The sequence below is a fragment of the Monodelphis domestica genome, chromosome 1 (assembly GCF_027887165.1).
Source record: "Monodelphis domestica isolate mMonDom1 chromosome 1, mMonDom1.pri, whole genome shotgun sequence".
NCBI lineage: Eukaryota > Metazoa > Chordata > Mammalia > Didelphimorphia > Didelphidae > Monodelphis > Monodelphis domestica.
The window spans coordinates 305,987,434-306,011,378 of NC_077227.1; the positions used below are offsets into that span (position 1 = coordinate 305,987,434).

The following is a 23,945-nucleotide window of genomic DNA, read 5'->3' on the forward strand; positions in this document are numbered from 1 at the left end:
AAAAGAAATCACCAGAATATTAGCAAAGATGATCAGTAAATGTATGACAAGGTCAGAAGCTAAAATATATTTATAATTGGATATTATTGATTTAAGATTTCCAAATCATTTTACATATTATCTCATTTGATCTTCATAGATACTCTGAGAAACTAGTGCACTATAATCCCCATTTTATAGAAAAAGAAGTGGAGATGCTGAGAGGTTATGTGACTAACTCATGTCCCCACAACTATTAAATATCAAAGACGGGATTTGAACCCATGTATTTCTGTATATCCAGTGCTCTCTTTTTATTCATTAACCTACCTCTCCTAAGATAGGATCAATTTGGAAGTAAATGACAATACGAATAATTTACTTGAGAGTTGCCTTTATTTGTATTTTTGCATGTCATAAAACTTAAATATTTCAAACTTTTTTCAGGTTAACTGTGCTAATGAGGAAACATCAAGATATTGTGGAAAGGAAAATGATTTGACAAAAGCATATTTATTCCGGTAACAATTTTTATGTATGAATTATGTATAATGGTGAAAGGTAGGGGGAAAAGAAAAGGAAAAGGTTGTATATATTTTAAGTTCTAAGATTAAAAAAAAAACCCACAATTTCATTATATGTTACTTTTTTTAGACAAAAATAAAAATTTTCTTTAAAAAGGTTAATCAGGCAGTAAATATATTTTAAGTGCCTTCTGTGTTCTAGATACTATTCTATGTGTTGGGGAAACAAATGTGAAAAAAGAAAAGATAGTTCCTGCCCACAAGGAGCTTACCGTTTACTGGGGGAAGACACACAATACAGAAAGAAGGAAAGTGAAAAATGGAGGACAGTTGGGAGGAGGAAGGGAATTTACTTGGTATAATGTCATGATGAAGCCATATCTGAGGGAGCAGTGAAGAGGTAAAAGAGAATACGACATATCATTTTAATATCTAAGGCATAATACCATTCCTTTTTAGGAACTGGTCTACAAACGAAGAGTCATTTTTGGTTCAGTTAATGAATATATGATGTTTGGCTAATGAACTGTTATTGGCCCTGTGTAAGGGCCCATTTTCAAATTTCCAGTCATGATTTTGTCAAAGTAAAATAAATCTGATCTAGGGAATACTGTCTGACACCTTTTAAAAAAATTGCCAGGCATCATGTTTTATACAAACATTATATATTCTCTACCACATTGTTTTGTAGAGAGTTAGCATTTAACTATTTATTCGAATTTAATATTTCGTTAGTGTATTTTTTTGCATTATGTGTTGGTACATGTTTTCTTCTGAATATAAGCATTCTAACATGATTTCCTATCTTAAGTTTTTGACTAGTTGACCTCTAAAGTCTCTTCCAGCTCTAAATCTTTGATCTTACTGAGTAGATTTATTTAAATTTCTACTCTATATTGATTTAACACTAGGAATCATTTTATCCTCAATGGTTAAAAATGAGTGAGGCAGGGGGCAGCTGGGTAGCTCAGTGGATTGAGAGCCAGGCCTAGAGATGGGAGGTCCTAGGTTCAAATCTGGCCTCAGCCACTTCCTAGCTGTGTGACCCTGGGCAAGTCGCTTGACCCCCATTGCCTAGCCCTTACCACTCTTCTGCATTGGAGCCAATACAAAGTATTGACTCCAAGACGGAAGGTAAGGGTTTTAATAAAAGAAAAATGAGTGAGGCATACAATTTTAGTGACTCAAGTATAACATCATGTTCTTTGGGATATGAGCTATCATTTTCATAGAATAGAACATTTCATTTTGCTTAAGGAGCTTTTGTTCCAATTCTACAAATACTGCCTCCCACCATCTATAGAACATTGAATAGGGGAGATAGAAAGTTTAGATAAAATAAGAAATTTGAAACATGCTTACTTTGAAATAATATCATTGTGTATAGTTTTGGGGCAGATGTAGTAAACCCTTTATAATTAATTTTTAAATGATGATTTGTATGAAGTGATCATTAATAAATACATTTAGACAGAGGCATTAAGGAATTCCAAATACTGCATGAATTCTGAGTATTTTTTTTTTTGACAGAGGTAACATATTACTCAGAGAATTCCCCATGGATGCGTTGTTTGATGTGAATGCCATTATAGCTAATGTTCTCTTGTAAGTAGAAGTAAAAATTAATTATTTGTTACTCTTCTTAAACATGGTTTTGAGAGCATCCCCCCCCCAAGTTATTGATTGTAAAATACTCAGTACCTATATTTGTATTAGGAAGTAGTTTCTAAACTAAAAATGTATTCAGCTTTCTTTTATTTTAAATAGATTTTTGTCTTATTTTTTATATCATCATATTTTTCCCCATTACACCTCTCCATTTCCTTTCTTCTCTTAGAGAGACATCACATATTACAAAAAGTATTTTAAGAGGACAGATAAAAAGAAAAAGAGATAAAAAATCAGCACAACTGATTATTGAAAACATTGAAAAAGCCTAAAAATATGTACAATGTCCAATATCTATGAATCTCTCACCTCAATGAAGAAGTGGGTTGGGAGTGTCCTCTCATATCTATTCATTTGAGGCATACTTTATTTTTATGATTTTGCTACATTCACTTTTATTTCTGTGTTTTTTTTTTCATTTACATTTTTGTATTAATTGTGTGTAATTTTCCTGGCTCAGCTTACTTCATTCTGCTTTTGCTCATACAGCTCTTTCCATGCTTTTCTCTACTGATCCAACAACACAGCAATATTCCAATACATTAATGTACCACAGTGTGTTTAGTCATTCTCCAAGTGATGGGCATCTATTTTATTTCCAATTCTTTGCTATTTAAAATATTTTGGTGTATAAGGGAGCCTTTTTTTTTTATTATCTATGGTTTTCTTGGGATATAAACCCAGTAATGGAATCTATGAGCTAAAGGCTGTGAATGTTTTGGTCACTTTATTTGATTAACTGCAAAATGTTTTCTAAAATGATTATATCAGTTCCACAACAGCTATACAAAAAATGTATTAGTATACCTATCATTCCAGAACCTCTTCAGTGTTGGCTAACTTTTTTTGTCACATTTGCCACTTTTCAAGTTGTAAGGAAAACTGTCATGATTGTTTTGACTTATTGCAATTTTTTTCTTTATTTTTTAAGACTTGTTCCTATCCCTTGACTATCTCTTGGTTAGGGAATGGCTATTAGTCACATATTGGAGTGTTTACTTATTCATTACATTGCTTTATTAATTTTTTATTTTCTTTTTAAAAATCTTTAATTTTCAGAATTTCTTTTTTGATATTTAATTGGGAACTTTTAATTTGTTGAGATTTTTTAGTTGAATGTCTAGTTTGTTGATCTGCCTTCTATACTTTATTGGTGAATGCGTTTACAGATAGAAATTTTCCCCAATATCCTACTTTGGAAGTATTCCCAAAATTTTGCTATGTTCTCTCACTTTTTGTCATTATCTTTAATGAAATAATTGATATTATAATTTGTCTTTTTATTCATCTACTTAAGAGAGTTACTTCATTTCCTCTTAAGTTTTAATCTTTGGTTAAGATCCCTTTAAAAAATATAATTGTTGCTATTTGTGGGGTTTTTTTCTCTGCCAGGTTGTGTGAGATGACTTAATGAATTTATATTTTCATTTGTTGGAAACTTTCTATTTTATTCAAGAAATATCTATTCTCTTTAAATCTCTTGAATAAAGAGGAAGTTTTTGTAATTCAAAAAAGATTCATCATGGTCAGTAAAAGATGTTCTTAATTTTGCTTGTGATGTTTTTATGTTTGTTTTTTTAAAAAAAATACCTTTTATAGGGCCACATAGGTGGCTCAGTGGATAGAGGCAGACCTAGAGATGGGAAGTACTGGGTTAAAATCTGGCCTTAAAATACTTTCTAGCTGTAGCCTAGCCCTTACTTCTCTTTTGCCTTGTATCCAACACTTGGTATCAATTCTAAGACAGAAAATGAAAATGCCATTCCTAATTTATATGTAATTATAATAATCCTTTCTGTTCTCACTCAGTGTTCCCCAGAAGTTTGTCATATATATCTTTTATCAACTTCTATTCAAGACCTTCATTAAAATTTTTTTCAAAATAGATTCATTTAGCTCTGAGAGCAGTCAATTTCATTATGTGTTTTCTTCTGTAATTCATTTAACTTTTCCTCTAAGAAATCAGGTACTGAATCATTTGGTGTATATATGATATTAATTCATTGTCATTGGTACTTTTCTCTATTTATTTTGATCATTTACTTTTGATTTGATCATGATTTCTACCCCTGCCTTTTTTATTTCAGCTGAAACAATAGATTCTGCTTCATTCCCTTAATTTAACATTATGGGTTGCTGTTTATTATAAATGATATATTTTTGGAGTCTAATTTCTAATCCATTCTAATATCTTTTTCCATTTTACAGGTGATTTTATCCTCTTCACATTCACAGATATCGTTGTTCTATATTTCCTTTTATTCTATTGTCTTATTTTTTCCTTCTTTTTTATTTTCTCCTCTTTGAGAGTTCATGATGCTTCTGACAAATGCTTCTATTAATCTATTCTCACCACTCTTTTCCCCCTTCTCTTTCCCTTAACCTCTTTCCTTTTCCCCCTGTTAGGTGAATTGTATTTCTGTATCCAGTTCTCTGTATATGGGTAATCTTGCACCCTTTAACCGGTTCAGATATGAGTGAAAATAATGTATTGACTTTTGTCCTTCCCTACTCCTTTCTTCTTAGTTATATACACTTTGCCTCCTTTTATGCTTTTTGAGATAATTTCCCTTTTTATTTTCCTTCAATTCTCCTCTGCCCTGGCCTTCAGTTTTACTTTCCCACTTTCCTTTCCATTTTTCTTTTATGGTCAATATAACATAACAGAATAATTTCTAGGCTCTCTGTAATAGAGTTTTCCCTTTATGACCTCTCATGAAGGTAAAGTTCTAAGGGGATACATATATCATCTGCCCACATAAGATTGTAAAAGTTCACCCTTGTTTAATCTCTTGTGATTGCATTATCATTTGTACCTTTTTATACTTCTCTTGGCTTTCTCCTTTGATTTTCGGGATTTCCAATTTGGTTTATAATCAGAGGTTTTTGATTTTCTTTTTTCTAGTTTTTTTTATTGTTGTATGCCCAATTTATTAGTCTGCTCTTTCTTTATTTTATTGCTTTAAACATTTAGAGATATAAAATTTCCTTTAAGCACTGCTTTGGCTGCATCCCATAAACTCTGATATGTTGTATGATTGCCATTTTCTTTAATGAAATTATTAATTGTTTCTCTGATTCATTCTTTGACCCTCTTATTTTTTAGGATTAGGTTATTTACTTTCCTATTCATTTTTAATCTTTCTTTCCACAGCCCTTAATTTAATGTAATTTTTATTTCATCATTGTCTGAAAATGATGCATTTAATATTTCTGCCTTTCTGCATTTGATTTTAAGACTTTTATAACTTGATACATGGTCATTTTCCGTGTAGGTGCCATGTGTTACTAAAAAAAAGTTATATTCATTTCCATTTCCATTCAGTTTTCTTCAGAAACCCATCATAACTATTTTCCCCTAAGATTCCATTCATATCCTTAACTTCTTTCTTGTTTTTTTGGGGGGGTTGGTGGTAGTGGTTAGATTTTATAGTTTTAAGAGGGAAAAGTTAAGATCCTCTATTAGTACAGTTTTACTGTCTGTTTCTTCCAGTAGCTCATTTAACTTCTCCTTTAGGAACGTAATTCCTATGCCATTTGGTGACATACTTAGTATTGATATTGCTTCCTTGTCTTTGATAGCTTTTATCAAGATATAATTTCCTTCCTTATCTCTTGATTTTATCAACTTTTGGTTTTGCTTTCCCTGCCTTTTTTTTTTTTAACTTCAGTTGATGCATAATAGATTCTGCTTCAATCCCTAACTTTATTCAGAATATTTCTCCATGCTTTAAGTGTGTTTCTTATAGTCAGTATATTGTGGTATTTTTGTTTTTAATTCACTTGACTACCTTCTTCCATTTAACAGGTGAGTTTATCCCATTTACATTCACAGTTATGATTATATGTGCTTCCCTCAATCTTATTTCTCCCTCTATATCCTCCTTTCTCTTTCTTCCTCCCTCTCTCTTTCAGCCTTTCCTTGCTCACAAATGTTTTGCTTCTGACCACTGCCTTCTTCAGTTCTACCTTTTATCAGTCTGATCTCCCTTTTCTTAATCCTCTTCCTCTCTTAATTCCCTATAGAGTAAGATAGGTTTATATACTAGCTGAATATGTATATTATTCTCTCTTTTAAAAATTTCTCTTTTTTAAAAATTTAGAATATTTTCCCATGGTTACACAATTTATGATTCCCCTCTGCCCCACCTCCTTTTTGAGCTGTCAAGCAATTCTACTGGGTTATACATGTATCATTGTTAAAAACCCATTTCCATATTATTCTTATTTGAAGTAGAGTGATCTTTTAACATCAAAACCCTAATCATAACCCTATGGAACTATGTGATCAATCGTATATTTTTCTTCTGCATTTCTGTTCCCACAGTTCTTTCTCTGGAAGTGAATAGAATTTTTTCTCATAAATTAATCTGGATTGTCCTTGATCATTGCATTGCCTAGTAGAAAAGTCTATTACATTCGATTGGGCCATAATATATCTGTCTCTGTGTACAGTGTTCTCCTAGTCCTGTTTTTTTTGCTCTGCATCAATTCCTTGAGGTCTTTCCAGTTTACATGAAATTCCCCCAGTACATTATTATTTAGCACAGCAATATTCCATCATCAGATACCACAATTTGTTCAGCCATCTCCCAATCGATGAAAACCCCTTCATTTTCTATTTTTTTTTTTGCCATCACAAAGAGCATGGACATAAACATTTTTTACAAGTATTTTTCCTTATTATCTTTTTGGGGTACAAACCCAATAGTGGTATGCCTGGGTCAGAGGGAAGGCATTCTTTTAAAGCCCTTTGCGCATAGTTCCAAATTGCCCCCAAGAATGGTTGGACCAATTCACAACTCCATTAGCAGTGTATTAGTGTCCCAATCTTGCCACATCCCCTCCAACATTTATCACTTTCCTTTGCTGCTATATTGGTCAATTACACTCTCTTTGAGCTAATCCTGATGAAAGTTCAAGCATTTACCACAAACCCCACCTGTCTCCAAAATTTCCCCTCCTCTGTGTGAATTCTCTCACACCTCCTCATTTTAGGTAATTCATTTACTTTTATGTCTCCTTCCCTCTTCATTCTATACATTCTTCTCTTTTTTTACCTCTTATTTTATTCCATCTCATCATATTCAACTTACTCCTGTGCTCTCTGACTATCTATGTATATGCCTTCCAACTGTCTAATAGTAATAATCTTCTTAATAGATACAAATACTGTATTCCCTTAAAGACATGTAAACTGTTTAATCTTATGTAATCCTTTAAGTTATCTCTTTCCTATTTATCTTTTTATGCTTTTTTCACATCTTGTATTTGGACCTTGAAATTTCTGTTCAGCCCTGGTCATTTCATCAGAAAAATTTTAGTCTTCTCTTCTATTTCATTAAATGTAATTTTTTTCTCCCTGAAGGAATGTACTCAGTTTGTTGAGTAGATGATTCTTATTTTTAATCCTAGCTCCTTTGCCTTCTGGAATATCATTTCCCAAGCCCTCCAGTCCTTTGATGTAGAAACTGTTAGGTTCTGTGTAATCCTGACTGTGGCAACATGAAATTTAAATTGTTGTTGTTGTTTTTTCTGACTATTTGCATTATTTTCTCCTTGGTCTGGGTGCTTTGGAATTTGGCATCAATGTTCCTGGAAGTTCTTATTTTAGGATCTCTTTCAGGCTGAGAAAATCAGTAGATTTTTAAAATTTCTATTTTCCCCTCTTCTTCGAAAACAGAGTTTTCCTTGTAATATGGTCTGCAGGCTCTTTTTTTTTTTTTGGTCATAACTTTTAGGTAGACCAGTAAATCTTAGATTATCTCTCCTGTATCTGTTTTTAAGTCTGTTTTTCCAATAAGATATTTCAGATTTTCTTCCATTTTTTCCATTCTTTTGATTTTGCTTTATTGTTTCCTGATGTCACATAGTCTTTTATTTCCATCTACCCAATTCTAATTTTTAAGAAATTATTTTCTTCAGTGAGCTTTTGAAACTCCTTTTCCATTTGGTCAATTCTACTTTGTAGATAGTTTTCTTGGATTTTGATGTCTCCTTTAACATTTGGCTAATTCTAGTTTTTTAGATAGTTGTTTTCTTTAGTGATTTTTATAATTTTACCAAGTTGATTCTTTCTTCTACTTCTCTTATTTGATTTTTGAAATCCTTTTTGAGCTCCTCCAAAAGTTATTTTTTGTGCCTGACACCATTTCACATTTTCCTTTGAAGAATTATGTGTAGCCATTTTGACATTGTTGTCCTCTTCTGAGTTTATGTTTTGATCTTTGTCACTAAAGTAGCTTTCTATGGTCCTTTGATCATTTTCCCAGCCCATTTTGTTACTTTTCCTATATGTTAAAGTTCAGCTTTATTCTTGGAGTGGGGAACTATACTGAGCTTGTGGTCTATTCTGGTGCTCAGGGACCTGCCTTAATGCCTGTGGGTCCTAAAATGTACAATTTGTGGAGACAACCTGACATCTTTTGGATACTACAATATATACTTAGAGCAGGTGCCCTGGCTGGTTTACTGCTTGGTGGGTTGTAACTATTTTGCTCAGATGCTGCCTCTGCTAGATTATTCTATGTGAGGCCTTGTGTGCCTGGCCATACCCTGTCTACAGGGTCTGCATATATCAATTTTGTTCAACCTAGGCTGGATATGACTAGGTATGATTTTTCACTTGTATTTACTTATCACAATTTGGTCTGGTACATTCATTATTGAAGTGCTGTGGTGATGAGGAAGGGGTTGGTCATATTTCTTTATACTATTCTTCCTTTTGGTTCTACTTCCTGAAAACTTCATTTGTTACAGAGTTTTTCTTTATAACTGTCTTAAATTTTATCTTTCTAGATCCATTTACATGTCATTTGCCTTCTCTGAACCTAAATTTTTTTGTCTACAATATTAGGAGCTGGATTAAATGGCTTTTGAAGTCTCTTCCAGCCCTAAATCTGTGACATAATTATCCTAATAGTGTCCTGTGTATCTAAGCAAAAACAAGTCTAATATTTTTTTTTCAAATGGGAATTATTTAAATACGTGAAGACAATTATCATTTCCTCCTTAAATTTTCTCTTATCTAGACTAAAACATCACTAGACCCTTCAAATGATCTTCATAAGGTATGCTTTCTGCATTATCCTAGTTGCCTTTTTCAAGGTGCCCTTTAGTTAGTCAGCAATCATTTCTTAAGCACCTACTATGTGCCAAGTTCTGTACTAAGAACTGAGGATACAAAGAAAGGCAAAAAGTAATACCTACTTTCATTGAACTCATATTTTAATTGCCATTTTTTCATAAATTTGATATCCAGAACTGGAAATTGTCTGGATTTTGCCTCACTGAGTGAGACTGTCACCTTCCTCTTTCTGGATATTAATGTGATGTAAGGTAGCATGAGTATTTTTAATACTATGTTACACAGTTGACTTGTAAGTTATATAATAATAATCAAACAATTCTGTGTTTATGACCCTTGCTATCATTGCCTTGTCAGTCTTAATTAGTGATTGTATTTATTTGTTAATCTTCCTTTGATTCTCAAAATAGCCTGAATGTCCTTTTGATTATGCTGTTTTTGTTGATTGGTGAAAATTTGTAGTGGATTTAAATTCTGAAACACTCATACACTTAATTTATAGTCATCTGCAGCTCAATTACTGGATTAACCTAATCATAAAATTTTGAGGGAAGTAAGGATAAAATATTATAATTGTTGACAAATATGTACTCCCTGCTGTTTAAAATAACTACTGTCAGAGGACTGGTAGATTGTTATTATGGTTTGACCACCTGATTAGGAAAATTATGTGTGGTTAATCTTTATACACAAATTTTCAAAAAATATGATCAGATTGAGAATTTTTGTCAACGATGGAGATAACTCTAGAAGCATGAAAGAGCATACCTCCTAGCTTTAGAAGAGTAAACATAAACAGTGAGGCCCTCTGGGATTAATAAGTCTTTTATTATCTTTTTTTCACATTTTAGATTTCCATGTGTATATTTTTGGATATATTTATTAAATAGTTTATTGATTAATTTTGCTTTTAATATTATAATCACTCTGCACTTAATCATCCTCCCAAATGTCTCTTAAAACAAAGAAAAACAATTGGGAAAACAATTTATGGAGTAAATATAACATTCTGTACCTGCAGCCCATTGCTTCTCTAGTGAGAGTAGAGAAAATAGTGTGTTTCATCATCTATCCTCTGGAGATACTGGTCATATTTATTGCTTTCATTTGTTATTTTTTTTCTTAAAATTTAAAAGAGAACCTGAATAGTAAAGGTAAAGCTGCAGTTTACAGAAATTGCAAGAAACTCCTGAGACTTTGTGATTCCATTAAATAAGTGACAGATTAATTAGTGTTGATAATAGAAATTCATTACATAGCTATATCATAAGAGATTTGTTGTATGTTTACAATCTACTTCCCTCCAAACTCTATGAGGTACGTAATAAAAGTATTTCTGGCAAGATGAAAGAAATTGAAACTAAAAAAAAGTGTAGTGGCTTGGCCATAATTTTAAAATGAGTGTGTTTCATAGCTAATACTCAATATTTTTCAATTATTCAGTAGTTAATTCTTACTTAAAAACTAATTCTTTTGATTAGAATATAATAAGTATAATTCATGTAGATAAAAAGAATCCAAATTATATTTAGGAAATAATGTATTCCTAGACTGTTGAGGAAAGATTGTTGTTTGTAGATTTCCTTGAAGACATAGGCCCAAAGGATTACTTTAGTCAGAATTACCAGCAATTCTTTCTCTTATTAGGTAAAGCATATTCTGATATTCCAGTAGATTTATGATTTTACTGGTGTAGTTGCTTTAGCATTACAAATCACAGCCCATTAATTAAAAAAATATATTTAATTAATTAATTTAGAATATTTTTCCATGGTTTCATGATTCATGTTCTGCCCCTTCCCGCCTCCCTCCTCCTTCCTGGAGCTGACGAGCAATTCTACTGGGTTTTATATGTATCATTGTTCAAAACCCATTTCCATATTATTAATATTTGTAATAGAATGATCATTTAAAGTCAACATCCCCAATCATATCTCCATCGAACCATGTGATCAATCAGATGTTTTTCTTCTGTATTTCTACTCCCACAGTTCTTTCTCTGGATATGGATAGCGTTATTTCTCATAAGTTCCTCAGAATTGTCCTGGGTCATTGCATTGCTGCTAGTAGAGAAGTCCATTAACATTTGATTATGACATAATGTATCAGTCTCTGTGTTCAATATTCTCCTGGTTCTGCTCCTTTTGCTCTGCATCAGTTCCTGGAGGTCTTTCCAGTTCATATGGAATTCCTCTAGTTCATTATTCCTTTGAGCCTAATAGTATTCATCACCATCAGATTCCACAAAGGGCAGGCAATCTTTTAAAGCCCTTTGGGCCTAATTCCAAATTGCCCTCCATATGGTTGGATCAATTCACAACTCCACCACCAATGCATTAGTGCCCAATTTTGCCACATCCCCTCCAACATTTATCACTTTCCTTTGCTGTCATATTGGCTAATCTGCTAGGTGTGAGGTGGTACGTCAGAGTTGTTTTGATTTTCATTTCTCTAATTATAAGAAATTTAGAACACTTTTTCATGTGCTTATTAATAGTTTTGATTTCTTTATCTGAAAACTGTCTATTCATGTCCCTTGACCATTTATCAATTGGGAAATAACTTGCTTTTTTTGTACAATTAATTTTTTTCCTTATAAATTTGAGTAATTAGACCTTTGTCAGAGGTTATAAAGATTTTTTCCCCAATTTGTTGCTTCCCTTCTAATTTTGTTTGCATTGATTTTGTTTGCACAAAACCTTTTAATTTAATGTAATCAAAAGAATTCATTTTACATTTTGTAATATTCTCTGTCTCTTGCTTGGTCTTAAGTTCTTTTTTTTCCCATAGATCTGACAGGTATTATATTCTATGTTCTCCTAATTTGCTTATAATTTCCTTCTTTATATTTAAGTCATTTATCCATTCTGAATTTATTTTGGTATAGGGTGTGAGATGTTGATCTAAACCTGATCTCTCCCATACTGTTTTCCAGTTTTCAAAGCCCATTAATGCCTGTTAATCCTATATTAAGCTTGCCCATATCCTTTTATAATTCTGCTGCTAGGTATCCATTCAGTGTCCTGCAGACCTTCCTTTTTTCCTCTTGGAATTACATACATTTTGTCATGCTGTGACAATTTTTACATTTTATCTTAGATAATGTATATGAAGTGCTTTATAACTTTAAAATCCTATATAAATGAAGTTATTATTATCATCATCTTCATTTTCAGCCCTTGTCATGTGCTGCTCTCCTTCGACCTTCTGGATAATCAAGGGGTTTTGCTTTTGTAATATTTTATTTTATTTTATTTTATTTTTTGAGGGTCATTTTTTTTAAATTTTTATTTGGTCATTTCCAAACATTATTCATTGTAAACAAAGATCATTTTCTTTTCTTCCCTCCCCCCACCTCCCATAGCCCATGCGCGATTCCACTGGGTATCACATGTGTTCTTGATTCAAACCCATTTCCATGTTGTTGGTATTTGCATTAGAGTATTCATTTAGAGTCTATCCTCAGTCATATCCCCTCCACCCCTGTAGTCAAGCAGTTGCTTTTCATTGGTGTTTTTACTCCCACAGTTTATCTTCTGCTTGTGGATAGTGTTTTTTAGATCCCTGCAGATTGTTCAGGGACATTTGCATTGCCACTAATGGAGAAGTCCATTACCTTCGATTGTACCACAATGAATCAGTCTCTGTGTACAATGTTTTCTTGGTTCTGCTCCTTTTGCTCTGCATCACTTCCTGGAGGTTGTTCCAGTCTCCATGGAATTCCTCCACTTTATTATTCCTTTTAGCACAGTAGTATTCCATCACCAACATATACCACAATTTGTTCAGCCATTCCCCAATTGAAGGGCATCCCCTCATTTTCCAGTTTTTGGCCACCACAAAGAGTGCAGCCATGAATATTCTTGTACAAGTCTTTTTCCTTATTATCTCTTTGGGGTACAAACCCAGCAGTGCGATGGCTGGATCAAAGGGCAGACAGTCTTTTATCGCCCTTTGTGCATAGTTCCAAATTGCCCTCCAGAATGGTTGGATCAATTCACAGCTCCACCAGCAATGAATTAGTGTCCCTACTTTGCCACATCCCCTCCAGCATTCATTACTTTCCATAGCTGTTATGTTAGCCAATCTGCTAGGTGTGAGGTGATACCTCAGAGTTGTTTTGATTTGCATCTCTCTGATTATAAGAGATGTAGAACACTTTTTCATGTGCTTATTAATAGTTTTGATTTCTTTGGCTGAGAACTGCCTGTTCATGTCCCTTGCCTATTTATCAATTGGAGAATGGCTTGGTTTTTTGTACAATTGATTTAGCTCTTTGTAAATTTGAGTAATTAAACCTTTGTCAGAGGTTTTTATGAAGATTGTTTCCCAATCTGTTGCTACCCTTCTGATTTTAGTTTGGTTTTGTTTGTACAAAAACTTTTTAATTTGATGTAGAAAAATTATTTATTTTACATTTTGTGACTCTTTCTAAGTCTTGCTTGGTTTTAAAATCTTTCCCTTCCCAAAGGTCTGACATGTATACTATTCTGTGTTCACCTAATTCGCTTATAGTTTCCTTCTTTATGTTCAAGTCATTCACCCATTTTGAATTTATCTTGGTGTAGGGTGTGAGGTGATCCAAACCTAATCTCTCCCACACTGTCTTCCAATTTTCCCAGCAGTTTTTATCAAATAATGGATTTTTGTCCCAAAAGCTGGGGTCTTTTGGTTTGTCATAAACTGTCTTGCTGAGATAATTTACACCAAGTCTATTCCATTGATCCTCCTTTCTGTCTCTTAGCCAGTACCAAATTGTTTTGATAACAACTGCTTTATATTATAGTTTGAGATCTGGTACTGCAAGTCCTCCTTCCTTTGCATTTTTTTCCATGATTTCCCTGTATATCCTTGATCTTTTGTTCTTCCAAATGAACTTAGTTATGGTTTTTTCTAATTCAGTAAAGAAGTTTTTTGGTAGTTCAATGGGTATGGCACTAAATAAGCAAATTAATTTGGGTAGGATTGTAATTTTTATTATGTTAGCTCGTCCCACACATGAGCAATCAATGTTTTCCCAATTGTTTAGATCTAGTTTTAGCTGTGTGGAAAGTGTTTTGTAGTTGTGTTCATATAGTTCCTGTGTTTGTCTCGGCAGATAGATTCCTAAGTATTTTATATTGTCAAGGGTGATTTTAAATGGTATTTTGCTTTCTAATTCTTGCTGCTGAAATGGGTTAGAGATATATAGAAATGCTGATGACTTATGTGGGTTTTTTTTTGTATCCTGCAACTTTGCCAAAGTTGTTGATTATTTCGAGTAACTTTTTGGTTGATTCTCTAGGATTCCTTAAGTAAACCATCATATCATCTGCAAAGAGTGATAGCTTGGTCTCCTCATTGCCGATTTTAATACCTTCAATTTCTTTTTCTTCTCTAATTGCTACTGCTAGTGTTTCTAGTACAATGTTAAGTAACATAGGTGATAATGGGCATTCTTGTTTTACTCCTGATCTTATTGAAAAGGCTTCTAGTTTATCCCCATTGCAGATGATGTTTGCTGATGGTTTTAGATATATACTTTTTATTATTTTTAGGAAAGGCCCTTCTTTTCTATACTTTCTAGTGTTTTCAATAGGAATGGGTGTTGTATGTTATCAAAGGCTTTCTCTGCATCTATTGAGATAATCATGTGATTTTTGTCAGTTTGCTTGTTAATATGGTCGATTATGTGGATGGTTTTCCTAATATTGAACCATCCTTGCATTCCTGGTATGAATCCTGCCTGGTCATAGTGGATGACCCTTGTGATGACTTGCTGGAGTCTTTTTGCTAGTATCCTATTTAAGATTTTTGCATCTATATTCATTAGGAAGATTGGTCTATAGTTTTCTTTCTCTGTTTTTGACCTGCCTGGCTTTGGGATCAGTACCATGTTTGTGTCATAGAATGAATTTGGTAGAACTCCTTCTTGGCCTATTCTGTCAAATAGTGTGTTTAATATTGGGATTAGTTGTTCTTTGAATGTTTGATAGAATTCATTTGTGAATCCATCTGGACCTGGGGATTTTTTCTTAGGAAGTTCTTTGATGGCTTGGTGGATTTCTTTTTCTGAAATGGGGTTGTTAAGGTAATTTATTTCTTCCTCTTTTAGTCTAGGCAATTTATATTTTTGTAAGTATTCAGCCATATCACCTAGATTGCCATATTTGTTGCCATATAATTGGGCATAGTAGTTTTTAATGATTGCCTTAATTTCCTCTTCTTTAGAGGTGAGGTCTCCTTTTTCATCTTGGATACTGTTAATTTGGTTTATTTCTTTCCTTTTTTTAATTAGACTAGTACTTTATTTTATTTGTTTTTTCAAATTACCAGCTTCTAGTCTTATTTATTACATCAATAGTTCTTTGACTTTCAATTTTATTAATTTCTCCTTTGAGTTTTAGGATCTCTAATTTAGTCTTTATCCGAGGATTTTTAATTTGTTCACTTTCTAATTTTTTAATTTGCATGCCCAATTCATTGACCTCTGCCCTTCTTAATTTGTTAATATATGAACTCAAGGATATAAATTTCCCCCTGAGTACTGCTTTGGCTGCGTCCCATAGGTTTTGAAAGTATGTCTCATCATTGTCATTTTCTTCAATAAAGTTATTAATTGTTTTTATGATTTGTTCTTTAACTAACTGGTTTTGGAGAATCGTATTGTTTAATTTCCAATTAATTTTTGATTTACCTCTCCATGTTCCCTTACTAATTATTATTTTCATTGCATTGTGATCTGAGAAGGTTGCATTTATTATTTCTGCTCTTTTGCACTTGTTTGCAATGTTTTTATGCCCTAATACATGGTCAATTTTTGTGAATGTACCATGTGCTGCAAAAAAAGAAGGTATATTCCTTTTTGTCCCTATTTATTTTTCTCCACATGTCTACTAACTCTAATTTTTCTAAGATTTCATTCACTTCTCTTACCTCTTTCTTATTTATTTTTTCGTTTGATTTATCTAGTTTGGATAGAGGAAGGTTCAGGTCTCCCACTAGTATAGCTTTTCTATCTATTTCGTCCTTGAGTTCCTCTTGTTTCTCTTTTTGAAATTTGGATGCTCTGCCATTTGGTGCATACATGTTGAGTACAGATATTTCCTCACTGTCTATACTGCCTTTTATCAGGATGTAATTACCTTCCCTATCTCTTTTAACTAGATTTATTTTTAATTTGGCTTTGTCGGATATCATGTTTGCAACTCCTGCCTTCTTTTTGTCAGTTGATGCCCAATAGATTTGGCTCCACCCTCTTACTTTCACCTTATGTGTATCTACCCTTCTCATATGTGTTTCTTGTAGATAGCATATGGTAGGGTTTTGGACTCTAATCCACTCTGCTATTCGCTTGCATTTTATGGGTGAGTTCCTTCCATTCTCATTCTGAATTATTACTAGCTGTGTATTTCCCAGCGTTTTGATTTCTGCTCCTTTTCCTGCCTTTTCTTCTTTCACTATTTCCTTCTACACCAATGTTTGCTTTTGAACAGTTCCCCTTGTTCCCACCCTTATTTTACTTCCCTTTCTACCCCCTCCCTATTTATCCTCCCCTTATTTTCCCTGTAGTCTTTCTAAAATTAACCCCCAGTTCCCTCCCTCTCTTGTACTGCTTCCCTCCCCACCAGACCTTTTTTTACCCTTCTACTCCCATATAGGGTGCAAATCTATTCTCTGCCCCCAATGAATTAGATTGTTTTTCCCTCTTTGAGCCACTTTCAAAGCACGTAAAAGTTGAGTATTTCCTGTCTCTGACCTCTTTACTCTTCCAGTGTATTGATGTTCTCCCCCCTCCCACCATGAGCTTCTTTATGACATATAAATTTATCCCCATTTGTTTCTTTTCACGTTTCTTTTAATATTAATCTATTTTTAAGCTCAAGTTATATATATATATATATACATATATATATGCATACTCATGCGTATTTTTGCATGCATATAAATATATACCTATTTATTTCTTGTCCTTTCTTCCTATACAGTTTGTTGCTGTTCCCTCTAAGTATACTTCTTTTAGCTGCCCAGGTAAAAGTAACAGTTTTTAAGAGTTACCAATGACCACTTTTCTTATAGGGATACATATCATTTTAACTTATTGAGTCCCTTAAAAAATTTTTTTTGTTTTTCTTTTTTCCCCTCTTTTTAAATTACCTTTTGATGATTCTCTTGAGTTCTGTGCTTGGACATCAAATTTTCTGTTAAGGTCTGGTCTTTTCTTTACGAATTCTTGAAATTCTTCTATTTTGTTGAATGACACTACTTTCCCCTGTAAGAATATAGTCAGTTTTGCTGGGTAGTTGATTCTTGGTTGTAGACCTAGTTCCCTTGCTTTCCGGAATATAGTATTCCATGCCTTTCTTTTTTTCAGTGTGGATGCAGCCAGATCCTGAGTTATCCTCACTGTGGTTCCTTGGTATCTGAATGACTTCTTCTTGGCGGCTTGTAATATCTTTTCTTTGGTCTGATTGTTCTTGAATTTGGCTATAACCTTCCTGGGTGTTGTCAGTTGGGGATTAAGTACAGGAGGTGATCTGTGGATTCTATCAATCTCCACTTTTCCCTCTTGTTCAAGGATTTCAGGGCAGTTTTCTTTAATAATTTCCTGTAATATAATGTCCAGGCTTTTTCTTTTGTCATGTTCTTCTGGTGGGCCAATAATTCTTAAATTGTCTCTCCTTGAACAATTTTCTAAATCCTCTGTTTTGTGAGTGAGATGCTTCATATTTTCCTCAATTTTTTTCATTCTTTTGGTTTTGTTTTATAGTGTCCTGCTGCCTTGTGAGGTCACTTGATTCTAGTTGTATTCTGGTTCTTAAAGACTGGATTTCATCCTTAGTTTTTTGGTCGTCCTTTTCCTTTTGGTCAGATTTTCTTTGGAGGTCATCTTTCATCTTCTTCACCTCATCTTTCATCTCCTTTGACTAATTTTCCAGCTGGTTGATTTTGGCTTTCAAGACACTATTTTCTGTTTCCAGATGACTTATCTTAGTTTTTAAATTCTTTTTCCAATCATCTTCAGCCTCTCTTAATTGTATTTTGAATTGCATTTTGAGTTCTTCCAAAGCCTGTATCCAATTCGCTGGGATTTCTGATTTTTCCTTGCTGATCCCTCCCCCTCTGTTTCATTCGCTCTTTGCTCATTACCTGTGCAGAAGCTGTCTATTGTAATTTCTTTCTTCTTTTTCTGTTTTTTGCTCGAGTTTACCCCTTCTTTGCTCCCCGTATTTGGCTGTACTCTTGCTCCTCTCATTTTGTTTTGGTTTTGGGGCTGTCAGTCTCCCTTCTTGGAGCTTTGTCAGGTCTCTTGGTACAGTCTCTAGGGGAGGAATGTTAGCTTCTCTGTCCTCTGGAGGCTTTTGATTGGATTGAGTTCAACTGGGTTGGGCTGTATGTGGTATGAAGCTCTGAGGCTCTGAAGACTCCTGGAAGGCTGGGCTGCCCAGGCTCTCTCCAGTTCTCTCCAGCTGCTTCTCCTCTGTCCGTAAGTGCCTTTGCCCGCCTCCCTAAACTCTGAGGAGTTCTGATGGGATTAGGTTCAACTGGATTGGTTTGGATGTGCCCCGAGGCAACGGTGAGACTGGAGCCCGATGGAGGGACCCAGCCAAGGCCCCATCTCTCCCTGGATTCCTCCCTGCTGTGCAAGCTGGATGCTCTGAGCCCGGCACCCCGCTGCTCACAAGGTAGACCCCCCAAACCAGCACCTTTGCCCGCTCAGAGGTTCCCGCTGCTGCTGGGGGCTCAGCCCTCTGGGTTGTGGGGGAGGGGTCCTGGGACCTTCCCTCTGCCTTCCCCTTAGCCCCGAGTATTCTCGGATTCCAGCTTTTGGGGGGCTTACCTTTTGATTTGAGTCCAGAAGGAGGGTTCTCTGCTTCTGTCTTGTTGTTTAGCTTGAATTTCAGTGCCCTAGGAGCATTCAGTCTGTATCGGTTAAGGAAGGGTCTTCCACTAGGTCTGAACTTGCAAAAGCTGCTTGCTAAGCTGCCATCTTGACTCCTTCCCTGTAATATTTTATTTCAAGATTTCCTTTCTTCTCTGATGGTTGTAGCATATCATGCAATCAGTAAATCTGATCTTTACTATTCATCCTTGAACTCTTCATTTTTGGTTGTTTGTGATTTCTTTGACCTAGAAGCTCTGGTTTTACATCATTCCTGAATGTTTTCAATTTGAGGAATTGAAAAGTAGATTCTTTCTATTTTTACTTTATTCTTGGTTTCTGTGGAGCAAGAAAACAAGGGCTTCAAGAAAAACAAAAAGACTTTTCAAAATATACATTTTTTTTTTGGTCATGGTTAAATTATGTCTTCTCAACCTGTTTTCTATCTACAACTTAAATGTTTTTCTAATATTTCAATCTTTTGACTTTATTCTTATATTTTTAATTGTTTCATTGAATATTTTTCCATTTTTTTCTTTTTTTAATTTTATTTGATCAATTTCAAACATTATTCTATTTTTTCCAATTTAAAAACCCTTACCTTTGTGCAGATTAAAATTAACTCTCCCTTGATTGTGAAGATTAAAATTGTAACCCCTGCCTATTTTTAGATTTAATAAGTGTAAATACCCTACTTAAAAGTTGGGTATGGAGATCTGCTCATTTTTAGATCCCAATTAATCATTATTTGGGAGGTCTGTGACCCATGTGTGCAATAGTGGGTGACGAATCAGAATTAAACTAACTGCCCCTGGGCAGTCTTAAAGCAAAGCTTCAACTGTGATAGGTAGATGTAAAATTAGGGGAAGACACAGGAAGTGACACAAAAGAAACCTCTTTAAAAGGAGCTGTCACTTCCTGTGAGATACAGTTCTTCATTCTTTGGAAGTGGAGACTGGAGACAATTCTTCATTTTTTGGAGTGGAGGCTGGACCCTAGGCCCTGTTCGTGGTAAGGCTGTTCTAAAATCTCTTCCTTTGAATTGACACGTGGTAAGTGAAAAGCTGACTCTTAACTTCTGGATTTTCTGAAAAACAAACAAACAAACAAACAAACAAACAAAACCCCCAACAACAACAACAAAACTAGCCTCAGGAGAGATCTATCTCTTGAGAGTGACTTCCCCAGGTCCTTGGCTTTGCTGAGGCCTAAGGACTAACTCTACCTGCCTGGGTTGAGCCAGGGGCTGGGAGTAAATTACCTAGTGCTTAGGCTAGATATCTTACCTTATCCTCTCTCTGATTTTCTTATTTCACTCTTTCTACATTTTGTAAATAAATCGCTTTTGAATAAAATAAATTCCTGGTCACCACACTTTTAAATAATCTAGTACAACCCTTTTAAAATTAACCCCTTTGTCCCCTTACACCTTCCATCTTAGAATCAATATTGTGTATTGGTTCCAAGGCAGAAGAGCAGTAAGGGCTAGGTAGAAGGAGTTAAGTTCTTTCCCAGGGTCATACAACTAGGAAGTTTATGAGTTCATATTTGAACTTAGGACCTCTTATCTTTGGGCCTTCCTTAGCTGTTGCTTGTCTCATTGAATTTTTGAATTTGTTTGGTCCATTTTGGTTTTCAAGTAACCTTCTAATTGGGTACTATTTTCTACCTTGTAAGCTAGTCATTTTCATTCTAGATTTTTACTTCACAGCTTTCATTTAAATTCTAACTTTATATTTTATTTTCTGATTCCTTTATTTGGGACACAGTTGGATTCCTTTTGGTTAAAGTATTCTTTTCTCTAAGGCTCTATTTGTACTTATTTTGGAATCACTTTTCTATTTTATATTATCTCTTACTTGTGTTCAGTGTGTGTGTGTATGTGTTTTTTCATATTTCTAGGCTTAGTTCTAAGATTCAAAACTTCTGCTTCCCATACTCTTGAGTTGACAGACCTCTTTTATTCTTATGCCTTCTGTAGTTTGGATGCTGCTGCTTTTGGTGTTCTGGTTGTGTTGCTGGTACTAGATAGACCCGACCTTTGCCTCAGTCCCTGGCTTCTGTATCAGTTTCCTGGGAACCAGTGAAGATAGGCACCTAGGGTGTTGGTGATAGTATCTCTGTCTCCTTTCTCTTGCACAATCCCCAGTTTGTAGTTTGTTCTCTTCCCCGATATGGTACAGATAGTGTCTAGTCCAGTGATGATGAACCTTTTAGCGGGCAGGTGATGTGAGAGATGTTCTTAGGCACACATGGAAAGGGGCAGGGGAACAGCCCGGCCCTCTGGCATTTTAGTAATGAGCTCTGGCAAATTCTGTGCTGGGGTTATGGTTGTGTGCCCACAAAGAGGACTCTGGCTCCTCTAACATGCATGTCCATAAGTTTGCCATCATGGATCTAGTCAGATATTGGAGTTTGCATTCATCTCAGGCTTCCTTTCTTCTTATTAATCTTGTTTCTTTGTTGAACTGGACCTGTTTCTTCATGTGTATCTCAGTGTATATCTGAGCAGTGTATATCCATACCTTGGCTCCCTCCACAGTGACCCATGGAAACTGGCAGGAATGACATTTTTCTGGCTTTAGGCCTCAATTACTAGAGTTTACATTAGTTTTTAACTTTACTCTTCCTCCCTTATACAATTAAAAAAAAAAAAAACCTCTCACTTTCTCTCTTAGAATTGATATAAGTATTGGTCTGGAGACAAAGGAGCTATAAGAGCAAGACCATTTTGGGATTAAGTGATTTGTCTAGGGTCTCATAGCTAGGAAGTATCTGAGACCAGATTTGAATCCAGGTCCTCCTGACTCTAGGTCTCACACTCTTTCCACAGAGCCATCTCACTGCCCTCATTATGACATTTTTTACAAATCTTCACCATTTTTTTGTCTGTTGTTTTCCATTTTTGTCTATTTTCTTGGTTGAATCCCAAGCTAAGGTTTTTTAAGGAGGCTCAATAAATGGCATAGTAAATGAAGTATTGAACCTTGAGACTGGAAGACTTGAGTTAAAATTTGGCTTCAGGAGACATCCTAGATGTATATTCTTGGGCAAGTCATTTAATCTCTATTTGCCTTATTTTTTTTTCAACTAATAAATGAGGATATTATAATAGCATCTGCCTCCTAGGGTTGTTTTTGTCTCTTTCCTTTATTAAACTTATTTTGCAAAAGGAATTTATAATCTAACATTGTTGCCTTTGGCTGTTGTAATTCTCCACTTATCATGGAAATTGTCTCTTATTAGATTATAGGCTCTATTATCATTATAAAAATTGGTTCACATCAGTTACATTTCCTAGGAAATGGCTAATTGAGGTCAATATCTACTCCTCCTCAGTATCTACTCCATTTATTTAACATTTTTCTTTTCCAGTTGGTAGTTTACAGTGTTTTGATTTGAATTGTTTTAATTATATGCCATAATTTTTTCTCATTTTATTCTTCTAGTTTTGGATAATTTTAGACTTTTCTTTAACAAATCTGATTGTACACAGATAGCAAATTAGGGCAATCCTCTCAAATAATTAACCTGTGTTACTATGTTGTGTTCCATTTCATTGAGTACATGTCTTGCTTGATCTCCAGACCTCCTGCAGAAGAGAAGAGGGTTTCATTCTATCATCTTGTGCAGATGTTGACTGGTTTGTTGACTGGATTCTCTCACACCATTCTCTTGCTTCAAAGTCCAAAAATATAAATGTATTAAAGAAGATTCTGCATATTAATGGATGATAGTTTGTAATGATTATTTGGGGAATGGTGTTTTTTGGTCTAGAGGAGGCTACTATTTATGGGCAGATGTGTGAGGAGTGAAGGTGGAGTGACTCCTATGGTTCTCTCTCACTCATTCTTCCTGGGCTGTGGTACAGAGGGTATAACTCAGGCGAATGTGATTCCCCTGTGGAAAGCTGGTGATGATAATTTGAAGTGATGATGGAAAGGGTACTTCTAAATACCTGTGCACTGACTGATTTGGAAGACAATTCTCCCCCTAGTTTGTTGACTCAGTGGGGGAGGGTTCTAGACCAACACTCAGCAATGGCTGATCAGTAATCCCAGTGAGATGCTTTCTCCAAGCTCCTTGAATAATTCCTCCTTACTATCTGACTGCATTTGAATACTTTAATAACACAAGAATAGCAGGGTGTGTGTGGGTATTTCCTAAATCCCAAGATGTCTTTGGTTCTGCTTCAGAGCAAGATCAGAATTTCTTCTCACTTTCCCCAATTATCTTAAACTAAATAGTAAAAAGGGTCAAGGAAAGAGTAGAGCAAGTACAATAGGGCTGAGAGAGGGTCTGGCTCTCTGGCTGATAGTTCCAGGCCCCCACAGGTCCAAAGAGACTGACTCTCTTTGTAGATGTTATCAGAGATACTAGGATGTAGAAACCCTCTTCTGCAGAAGTCCCAGGGCTAGTCACTTGGAAATTCTTCAGTTGACTCTTGACAAATCTCTAGCAAGGAAAGCTGCTTCTTCCCACCTTGAGATCCAAGCTCAAATGCCTGGAGTTCCTCTTGGAGCTCTCCAAGGTCTGATCTTCTCTCCCATGATCCTCTGCTACCAAAGGTCTTTCCCCATCATGTCTTCTTCCAATGTTCTATTCTTACCTTTGTTGTATACTGCTCTTACATATATTCTGTTCTTGATCTCTATAATATTCCTCTGCATTTATTCCTCCTCCTCTAGTTGTTCTGTAGTTTTGATCTTTGCTTTATCATCCCCAAAGTTTATTTCTGTAACTATGTACTCTCTGCCTTGTTTCTCTTTCCAGCAGTCATTTCTGTACCTTTTGCCTTTTCTCTTTAGTGTTATAGCTATTTCCT

General features: G+C 34.8%; 1 protein-coding gene across 6 annotated transcripts in view; it reads left to right on the plus strand.

Annotated features, from left to right (window-relative positions):
- Positions 1 to 23,945, plus strand: part of TXNDC16 (thioredoxin domain containing 16) — a 148,131-nt gene that overhangs the window by 31,329 nt on the left and 92,857 nt on the right. For 5 of the 6 annotated variants that reach the window (XR_008915039.1, XM_016426324.2, XM_056811096.1 and 2 more), the window contains exons 6-7: positions 427 to 500; positions 2,034 to 2,108. Coding sequence is in view for 5 of the 6 variants with exons in the window: in XM_016426324.2 (XP_016281810.2) it covers positions 427 to 500; positions 2,034 to 2,108 (149 nt within the window). In the remaining variant the exon portion in view is untranslated. The remainder of the gene's footprint in view (positions 1 to 426; positions 501 to 2,033; positions 2,109 to 23,945) is intronic. The other variant, XM_016426325.2, reaches the window with a different exon arrangement.